The sequence below is a fragment of the Seriola dumerili genome, unplaced genomic scaffold (genome assembly GCF_002260705.1).
Source record: "Seriola dumerili isolate Sdu_G_001 unplaced genomic scaffold, Sdu_1.0 BDQW01000850.1, whole genome shotgun sequence".
Classification (NCBI taxonomy): domain Eukaryota; kingdom Metazoa; phylum Chordata; class Actinopteri; order Carangiformes; family Carangidae; genus Seriola; species Seriola dumerili.
The window spans coordinates 66,476-76,896 of NW_019175105.1; the positions used below are offsets into that span (position 1 = coordinate 66,476).

Genomic DNA, 10,421 nt, shown 5'->3' on the forward strand with positions numbered 1-10,421 from the left:
AATTAGCTCATGTTAGCATGCTAATCTGGTGAACCCTGTTTAACATGAGCATGTTAGCATCGTTGACCTGGTTTCCTGCTGTTTTCAGAGGCAGAGCTGGAGCCCCCTACTTTCTAAAAACTAAAGTTTCTTCACATCTGAGGAGCTTTGCATTCTGGGAGGACAGTGTCAGTCCAGTGACATACATCCTGGTGTTTGAACAAAACTTTATTTATCATATTTACGTGTAAATGTCCCGAACACTATGGTAACGGTGTGGTGCTGTGTGTGTGTGTGTGTGTGTGTGTGTGTGTGTGTGTGTGTGTGTGTGTGTGTGTGTGTGATAAGCCCTGTCATGCTAGCCGCATTATTCTGTCGACACGCCTTGTACGGTAACTCAGCGTGTGTGTGTGTTTGTGTGTGTGTGTGTGTGTGTGTGTGTGTGTGTGTGTTTGTGTGTGTGTGTGTGTTTTCTTGGCTCAGAGCCAAACACAAGGCGCCACTTTATGAGTATGATGATCTCACGTCGACCCACCTCCACACACTGCGTATTCAGCAGTGTGTGTGTGTGTGTGTGCGTGCGTGACTTGGCGCATGTGTAAAAGAGAGAGTGTGTTTATAAGAGGTTTAAAGGAGCAGTCTGTGCCTGTTTGTTGAACAGGTGTACAATCAGGTGGAGCTCAGGTGGTGTCAGATATTGACCAACAGCTGTGGGATCATGGGAGTTGTTGTTTGGATTCAGAGTCTGAGCGACGCTGTACGGAGGACAGAGACTCAGGGCTGAAGTTGATGCTAACCTTTGTTCTGACTGTTTCTCTGATCACTCATGAACCAGATGTTCAGCAGGTTTTTACCAGAAGCTGAACGATCCACAGAGGAGTCCTCCTCTCCACAGCAAACACACAGGGGATTAAACCAGGAGAAACTCTGAATAAAACAGTTTGACTTTAGACATCAGAGATTGAGCCACGCTCCTCAGAGACACAGGACGTCTCCAGCAGCTGCAGCTGAGCAGCTTGTTTCTCTGAGAACGTCCCACGACTAAAATCATCTGCTTCAAACGTAGAGATGAAAACCACCAAAAGAGTCTGTGGCTTAAAACCAGATAAAAGTGGATGTTGAGCTTCTGTCAGACAAACACACTGACACATGATCATAGAGGAGATGATGTCATCAACAGGCGACCAATGAAACGTCACCATGATTAAAATCACAGATTTCTCTGGTTTAAGAATTGATGGGAACATTTGTGATGATGTAAGAACACGACTCAACAACATGTAGAAGATATAGAAGTTTCAGATTTGAACTTTAACAGAGAGTTTAAATGAAACTGTGAGTCGAGGTGTTTGTTTCAGCTCGACTCTCGCTTCTTTCTCCAGCAGCTAAATTCTTCTGATCAATAACAAACACTGACGGAGAATACGAAGGTTTATTATCACAATTATTCACAACTTGTTTCATCCAGAGAATAAATATTCATATGAAAGTAGAATGAGGAGTGACGTCATACAATCATTAGATCAATCTGTACAAGTCTCTGTGGAGCGGGGTGGTGGTTCCTGTTCACCTGTTCAGGTGGTTATTCTCAGTATTTCCTCCGTTAGCTTCAGCTCTCAGTTCTTGATGAGCTGCTGAAACATAACGATTTAACACAATGTCAGATATTCAAAGAGATCAGACGACCAGCCTCCACTGCTGCAGTTCCTCTATCGTCCACCAGGCGGTGCTCCAGGAAAATGTCAGCTCTGACATGAAACAGAAAAATCCCTCCACAAACACAAGATCATGAGTTTTCTGAGTCTCAGCATTCGGGACATCAGAGGCCTGTGTGGAGTCTCAGTCCACAGACGGGAACTGATCCGTCCAGTAAACCTCTGGACATTGTCCTGGACTGTGTTGTAGTTCAATGACGTGTCTCTGTGGACGAACAGGACACACTTCAGAGGCGTCGCCCAGCCTCGCCCACACATCCAGACTTAATGTCAATTCTGTGCAGGAAAATGAATGAGGGTTTCATACGATGTTTCATTTGGCCTTTAACACAGGCCTCTTTGTTAGAGAGGCTGAGAGTCCTGGAAAAAGTGTGTAAATACACAAACACACGTCTGCAGCTCAGATTTAATGTCAGTGGAGGTTTGAACTGCAGCTGCTGAAAAATGAAAAGTTAAAGCAGATAGTTTTATATGTCATGAGTCTTTATTAAGTCATCGTTGGTGTTAACACTCTGACAGTTCAAATATTTTTCACCCAGTTAAAGATTATTTTCTTGGTGTTGTTGTATTGCTAATCACAAGGTCGGTGGTTCGATCCCCGGCCCACGTGTTGACGTGCCCTCGGGCTGTTCCATCAGTGTGTGGGTGTGATGACGTATGTGTGAGTGAATAGGTGAATGTACTGTGACTGGTCTGTATGACTAGAAAAGCTCTTTGTGAGTGGACGGTTGATAGTGAGGACGCTACGATCTTAACCACCGTCAGACCGTCCTGTCTTCACCCGGTGGAGCGCTGAGTGTTTGTTGGTGTCTCGTCTTTCTCAGTCGTCACTCATTATGTGGGAGCAAGAAAGAAAAATAGAAAAGAAAAGAGAGAGTCTTGATCTCTCGTCCTCTCTCTCTCTCTCTCTCTCTCTCTCATGGACAACCTGAGTGATGACAGTAAGATGACAAATACATTTTGTGCAGGGTGTGAACTCCGCCTCCCCTGAACACATGATCCAGCCTGCAATCAAGTTATGCTAATGTGTCGTTCATGCGTGCCGGCGATTATGTCTCTTTGATGAAGATAATGTTACACGAGTGGCGTGGCTCCTTTGAGAATAGCTGGTTGTTGTGAAGGTGGAGCTGGTGGCTGGAGCAGAGGGAGGGAGATGTCTGCTCAGTGTGAGCTGCAGGACCACAGCTCCTGCGTCGAGATCATCGTCCGTCGCCACAACAACAGGAAGACGCAGACAGGAAGCGAGGGGGAGGAGTGATCCCGGCGTGGAGACGTAGCTGTGATGTGACAGGTGTAAAGGACAGTTGAGCTTCTCTTATTCACTTTATCATCTAGAAGCAGATCCAGGTCCGGACTCTGTCTCATCAGGTCTGGATGTCTGACTCCGCCCTGATCACATGGTGCAGCTGATCGGTGACAGCAGGTGGGGGAGGGGCGGTGAACAGCTGTGCCACCAGTCTGTTTAAATGATGAAGCGGATGTGATGGTGTGGGAGGGGCTTGAATGGATGATGTCACACCTCTGCCGCGTGTTGGTGCTCAGACTCCAAGCAGGATCCCAGAGAACAGGGAGTCCTGCAGGACGCTGATGGCCGAGCCGGTGGCGTTGTCCACAAACACTGAGACGTACTCTCCAGCCTACACACACACACACACACACACAGTTTAGTGTTTGTCTTTAAAGCCTGTCGTGTCGGCAGCTTCTGATCTGAGTGTAGGTGTGTGGATCTACAGGTGTGTGTTGTACCTGTAGATACAGCGTTCCTGTCAGTAAGATGCTGAAGGTTCCTCCAGCAGCTGCCACGCCCATCACCGACTCCACAGAGCTGAGACACACAGACAGAAAACACGAGTGAGTGAGTGATGACAGGTGTGTCCGTACAGAGACGGGCTGACTGATGAGGAGGCGGCTTTTAGACAGAACCCAGCAACAGCACCACTGACTCTGAAACCATCACTTCCAATAGCTCGCGCAGCGCCATGACGGTTTGTTGCTGCGCTGGTCAAAGATCAGTCGCGTTGAACTCTGACCGCTGTGACAAACACCTGCACGGCCAATAGAAACGAGACCTGAGACCGGCTGCTTATTAGCAGGGCTAATGCTAACACACTGTAACGAGACGCCTTGTTGCTGAGAATCATAGACTGTAAACACAGCGGCGAGCGCAGGTCACATCCTGTCTGAGGGCCCATCACGCTGTAAATCATGAGCTGATCTTCAGAAGCAACAGAAACATTTCTGTGATCTGGGCTTTGTGCTCAGACTCGTGTTGGAACAGGGTCAAACACCAACAGCCTGTTTATCTGTCGCTCACCAGAGGTTCAGTCTAACCTCTAATCACTGATCGCAGCTGTGACGACTCACGCCGCTGCACAAACAGCTGCAGACACCACGTGGAAAACAGAGAAGAAGAAGAAACAGGAAGTACTCACAGGTTACTCTGACACAGAGACTCGATGCAGATCGCTGCCCTCACACTGTCTCTGAGCCGGACCTGGACTCTGTCACCAGACTCTGACACACACACACACACACACACACACACACACAGACACACACACACACACACACACACACACACACACACACACACACACAGATTATCTAATGCACATTTTCACCCAGCAGTAAAACATAACACAGAGGAGTAGTTTATTATCATGTTGTTGTCACATCTAAACAGACTGGGACAGTTTGTTTGATCGGAGAGGTGACCTCTGTCTAACACCTGGTGACAGATGTGTTACTGGTTGTTATGGTGATGAGACTGAATGGTTGTTGTGTTTCAGTGTCATTGGACATGGACCAGTGTCATCATGGCGTCTGACTTCCTGTAGCAGTAACAGTACTTTTCAGTGGTTGAATATTCAACATGTTTTTATTCCTCTGCCAGAGCAGCAGCCATTTTGTTTTCAGGTCGTCCATCTCATTCTGGACACGATATCTCAGTAACACCTCCATGAAACTTCTTCAAATTTGGCACAAACATTCAGTAGGACTCAAGGATGAACTGATTAGATTTTGGTGATCAAAGGTCAAAAGTCAAGGTCAGTGTGACCTCACAAAACTGTTTTTAGCCGTTACTCAAGACTTCACAGAAATTATGACAAAATTTCACAGAAATGTTAAATATTTTATATTTTATAAGACTCTGGATAAACAGGAGGTGACCTGAGTGAAGGAGGCAGACAATCTCTTATATTATTAGGAAACTCTTCAGAAACGTCCCTTGTTATGCAGACGATACCCTGTTGTACCTGTGAATGAAGCCAGATGGAACACGCCTCAAGGACACACACATCTGGATGAGCAGCAACTTTCTGCTGTTAAACACCAAAGTTATTGTTCATGACCCCTCAGTTAGTCTAGCTGGCGTTGTCCTCAAGCTCCATCCTCCTCACCTACAACGCCCTTAATGGACCATCATATCTTAAAGAGCTGATACCTCCCCCTTCCCTCTCTCATGTTTAAGAATATGTGTGAAGACTTTAATACCAGCTGTTGGTTTCAGTCAGTATTTACTAAGACTTTAGTTCCAAGTGTCAGTCTCTCTTTCTTCTTCTGTTATGAATGATGAAGATGAAATAACTCAGGTGCATTCCTCCAGGTCACCTGTCCCGGTGAGCAGGACTGTTGTTGTGTTAGTGTCGGTGTTGAGCGGCGGTGTGCCGGTTGCTCTCACCTATCAGGAGGCTGGCTGTGAGCTGGTAGAAGCCAGAGACGGGTGCTGTGTATCGGCCGGTGCTGGTGTTGAAGCTCTGACCCCTCTGGAGGCTCTGCTCGGAGTCTGAGGGCTGCAGGGGTCAAAGGTCAAACACAGGAAGCAGTTAAAGGAAAGATCCTGTAGATCTCCTCCCGGTGCAGAACAGTCACAGTGATGGAGAACAAACCCACTGATGTGGTGTCAGGTTTATCTAAAGCTCATGTGAGACCTGAGCCTGAAGTGGCTTTCACTCTTTTTAACATTAAATTTAATAATAATAAAAATGATAATAATCTAATTAGCTAACTTTAAATGGATTTATCATCTTGTTAACTACCTTTTTAAATTTGTCTTTTTATTAGTTTTTCTGTTGAATATTTAAAGTTCAAGACAGTCAATGAGTCATCGTCATTAAATATGAAATATATCTATCATGCACTATACATACATATGATGTGTGTGTGTCACCTTGCTGAAGGACTGCAGCTCCAGCAGGCTGCGGCGTGGGATGATGACAGGCTGCAGGAGGCGACTCAGGAAGGAGGTGGAGACACGAGGAGGACGATCACACAGCAGACACACTCCTCCTGCCATGTCTGGTGGGGGGGAAGGAGCAGGGGAGGAGGGAGGAGGAGGGGGGGGAGAAGAGACAGATTGATTGTTTGGATCAAGTTGTTTTGAAAAATGATTTCATGAGGAAAAATGACTCTGTGTGTGTGTGTTGGCGTGCTGCCTGCTCAGCACAGAGACGTAAACACACACATTTGCAGAAAGTGTGTGTGTGTGTGTGTGTGTGTGTGTGTGTGTGTGTGTGTGTGGCGCCACACTGCTTGGAAAACAGTCCTGCTGCGGTCAGACTGCAGACGTCTGACTTCAGCTGCACAGGACTCCTTCACGTCTGAACTCACAGCTTCACCCTGTTTATTAACTCTCTCTCTGACAGAGCGCCCCCTGCTGGCCGGAGTCTCCACCCACCATCAGCCCTGGAGCTGAGAGCTCAGATCTCACCCTGCTCTACCTGCAGACTGCTGTGGTGTCTGCTGGGGAGGAGGGAGTTAAGTTGGTGCGTGACTTGACACATGTTTATCACAGTCATTGTGGCATCAGTCCGTCTGGTTCAGTCTTCAGATCTGTTCTCACTTCTAGCTGCTGGAATAAAAACTGAACTCTTTCAAACACACAGCTGCAAAATATGGAAACACGTGTAGAGAAAAACTGATGGAGGAAAACAAGGAGCATGCATGAACGAACAAATTCACTCTCTGACACACACACACACACACACACACACACACAAATGTGCAGAAAGTAACAAAGACACACCATCAGTCAGCAGGTATGTCAGGAATCCTGCAGCTGAGCCAAGTCACATCCACGCTCCACAAAATTACCCCTATTAAGGACTCAGACAGCCTGCCTCCACACACACACACACACACACACACACACACACACACACACACACACAGCTCTGTATTTATATAACCTACATACAGAAACAGAGTGAAAGTGAAATATTGGAGCTGGACAAATCATGTGAAAACTAAAGTGAATGCAGACAGGCTTCTGTCTGGTCCAGGTCCTGACTCCAGTCTGTGGTAGCTAAGTGTAGTAACCATAGTAACCAGTGTTCTGCTGTTGTCGGATCAGGACCTGGAGATTTCAACATGTTTCCATCTGTAGTGAAAACAACCAGGACGCCTGTGATCTGTCAGGAAGATGTGTCCAGGACCATTAGCCTAGCTTAGCACAAAGGCTGGAACCAGGTTGAAACTGTTAGCATAGGTTAGCACAAACACTGAAAACGGGGAAACTGTTAGCATAGCGTGGTCAGAGAATCTGGAGTGAACCTGGTCTCGGTCTGTGTGATTAGTGAACTCTCACCTCTCAGTTTTAGCTGCAGCTCCTGGATGAGCTCCTGTTGTTGGGGCAGGAGGGGGGCGGGGGGGCCCTGAGGCCCCTGTGGTCCTGGAGGTCCTGGAGGGCCTGGAAGACCATGCTGCAGATAGGCATAAACATTTACAGGTGTGTTTCTGTCTACAGCCAGATGTGGATTAGAAACTCAGGAACGTGTCAGCAGATTTAGATTTTTCAGGAGTAGAAATGTTGTTTGGACAAGTTGAGCTTCACGCTGTCAAAGAGTTTGTTTTATTATCAGTTAATCTGCTGATTCTTCTCTGTTCATTCAACGTCATTCATTGAGTCAGTGTCAGAAAACAGTGATACACTCTGTTTCCTGGTTTGATCAAACCAACAGTCTAAAACATTGAGATGTAAAGTATTTAATGTACTGTTAGACTAATTGTTGCAGCTCATACAGGACTGTCCTCTGGTCACATTCAGTCAGTCACATCCTGACTCCACCATATGTTTTTATTCCTCCGCGTCTGCGACAGTCAGAGCAGCAGCCATTTTGTTTTCAGCTTGTCCGTCCGTCTCCTTCTCGTTGAAACCATACCTCAGAAACACCTTCATGAAACTTCTTTACATTTGGGACGTTCACTTGAACTCAAGGATGAACACAAAACACTTTCAACCAAACTCAAGACTTCTCAGTAATTATGACAAACTTTCACACCAATGGTTCATATTTTCTATGACTGTGGATAAACAGGGACGTGACCTGGAACTAGTCTGAGTGGCGGAGGCTGTAATTCTAGTTATTATATATGTTTCTCTTCAGGTGGAGGTGTGTCTGACCTTGGAGGTTCTCCTGGACCCTTTGGTTCTCCGGTTGTCCCCCTTGTTGGAGTTTCTTCTAAAGATGAGCCAGGAGCTGAGAGGAGACACTCTGGACAGGTCGGAGGACGCCGACTCCTGGAATAACAACAGAACCGGTTTCACACGGTCAGTGTACAACATGTTAACTTTAGCTCAGGGTCTGTTAACCTGCAGTAACCATAGCAACAGTGATGATGCTTCAGATAGCTGACTGGTGACTAACTTAACCAAAGGTTAAACTGACCACAACAAATTTAACAGTGAATGTCTCATTGTGTTTTCTCTTCAGATTGAACTGAAAGTTGAATTTCCATCATCACGTCTGGGATGTAAATCTCATCATTAAGTTATTAAGTGTAGTAACCATAGTAACCAGTGTTCTGCTGTTGTCGGATATGGACCTGGAGATTCCAACATGTTTCCATCTGTAGTGAAAACAACCAGGACGCCTGTGATCTGTCAGGAAGATGTGTCCAGGACCATTAGCCTAGCTTAGCACAAAGACTAGAAGCAGAGGGAAACTGTTAGCATAGCTTAACACAGACTTGAAGGAAGGGGAAACTGTTAGCATAGCTTAGCACAGACTGGAAGCGGGGGAAACTGTTAGCATAACTTAGTACAAAGGCTAGAATCAGGGGGAAACTCTTAGCATAGCTTAGCACAACGTCTGAGTGACTTAGTGTTGATGTTACAGGTCTGTGACACTGTACTTCAGTGGAGACGTGACGGAGTCATAAGGAATCAAACATGAGTCTAGTTATTGTGTAACTGTAGGTCTGCAAGCTGCTGCTGTCTTCATCATCAATGTTCCAGTATTTATTTATTGATTGATTGATTGTTTGCTCCATAAAATAGCAAAAACAAATCTGAAAAAGACAGTTTACTGAAGGAGACGCCTTCAACAGATGAAACAACTTCATTCACTGTGACTCAGAACAGACTTTAAAGCAGCTGAAACAAAGACTACGGTGGCCCTGAGGGCTCAACACATCACAACTTCAGAAAACATCTTCAACAATCTGACAACACATAAGCTGCAAATACTCACAAAACAACAGCAGGACACAAAAAAGTGTTATGAAGACAGCTAGTCGGCTCCTCGTTAGCAGTGTTGGAAAACAAGCTCAAGGTGAGTTTGTTTATTACATCGTCAATATCACATGATTCAGATATAATTGAAGCTGTTAGCCGTTAGCTTAGCCTTTGGGTACCCTGGAAACACTTTTCCAGGGTAGTTGTTGTGAGTATTTGCAGATTGATGAAGATGCTTTCTGAAGTTGTTTGTGTTTGTGCTTTGAGCCCTCAGGGCCACCGTAGAAGACTTAGATTATTATTGATTGATCAGGATATCAGATGGTTAATGTTCAGATTAATGATAGTTTCAGTGTTTGAGACTTTTCCAGTCAGTGTCACGATGGTCGTGTCCAGCAGGTTGGTAAATATGACGTCAGAGAACTGGATTCACCAGCTCATTAAAAACAGAATCCAGAGATGTTCAGAAAACATCTTCAACCATTAATCAATTATCAGAATATGTGACTGACTGAGTAAGACAGTCTGATGTATAAATTAATGATTGATTGATCAGTTGATTGATCAGCAGCCGGATCTGCTTCCTGTTCCCTCCTGATGTGGAGACGTGCAGGAGCATCTGAGCATCTGAACAGGTGAGGTTGTTTTCTTACCAGGATCTCGGTGCTGACGGCCTCGTCCTCATCCAGCATCTCCTGACTCTCTTCACTCTCTACGTCATCGACGCTCGCCGCCTCCACTACCACCGCCGTCATCATCATCATCATCATCAATCCTAGGAGCACAGGGAGCAGCAGCAGCCCTCCTGCCCCACCTGGAGAGCTCCTTCCCTGGGATAACCTGAGCAGCATGCTGGGCGGGTGTGGGAGAGGTGGAACCAGAGGACGAAGGCGTTCAGGTCTGCGTCTGTATGGACCTAAGATGTTCCCATGATGCACCTCTGTAGGTCTGCTCCTCTTACATCAGCTGAGCCTGTGTTCAGTGGGTATGTTGAACGTCTCATGTGATGACCTTTGACACCAAGCTCTCCTCCTGAAATCTCCCCCTGTGACGTCTTTTCTTCACCTCCTGCGGCCTCCTCCTCTCTCTCCAGACGTAAACACAGAGTCTTTGAGGGAGGTTTCTCTCCGTGGGTCTCGTGCTTCCTCCTCCTCCTCTTTTTCCAGCTCTTCCTCTCTTGTGTTTCAGCGCAGACTCCTTCCTCCTGGAGCCTGTTTTTCTCCTCTGCTCTTCCTCTCTGCTGAGCCCCTTTTATCTGCCTCCCTGCTCCC

General features: G+C 46.3%; 1 protein-coding gene across 1 annotated transcript; it reads right to left on the reverse strand.

Moving 5' to 3' along the window:
* Positions 1–1,426: 1,426 nt before the first annotated feature.
* On the reverse strand, positions 1,427–10,421 carry LOC111237328 (erythroferrone-like). The gene is made up of 8 exons (XM_022766383.1): positions 9,804–10,421; positions 8,098–8,214; positions 7,282–7,396; positions 5,866–5,993; positions 5,377–5,488; positions 4,127–4,208; positions 3,441–3,519; positions 1,427–3,331 (listed from the first exon to the last, which is right to left on the reverse strand). The coding sequence occupies exons 1-8, from the start codon at positions 9,999–10,001 to the stop codon at positions 3,233–3,235; spliced, it is 930 nt and encodes a 309-aa protein (XP_022622104.1). The 5' UTR covers positions 10,002–10,421; the 3' UTR covers positions 1,427–3,232.

Excerpts from the sequence above, each read along its gene's own strand:
- LOC111237328 (XM_022766383.1), bottom strand. The coding sequence starts at position 10,001 with ATGCTGCTCAGGTTATCCCAGGGAAGGAGCTCTCCAGGTGGGGCAGGA. Across the intron at positions 8,215-9,803 it reads CCGTCAGCACCGAGATCCTG|GAGTCGGCGTCCTCCGACCT; the intron begins GTAAGAAAACAA and ends TTGTTATTCCAG. Across the intron at positions 3,520-4,126 it reads TCTCTGTGTCAGAGTAACCT|CTCTGTGGAGTCGGTGATGG; the intron begins GTGAGTACTTCC and ends TGTGTGTCTCAG.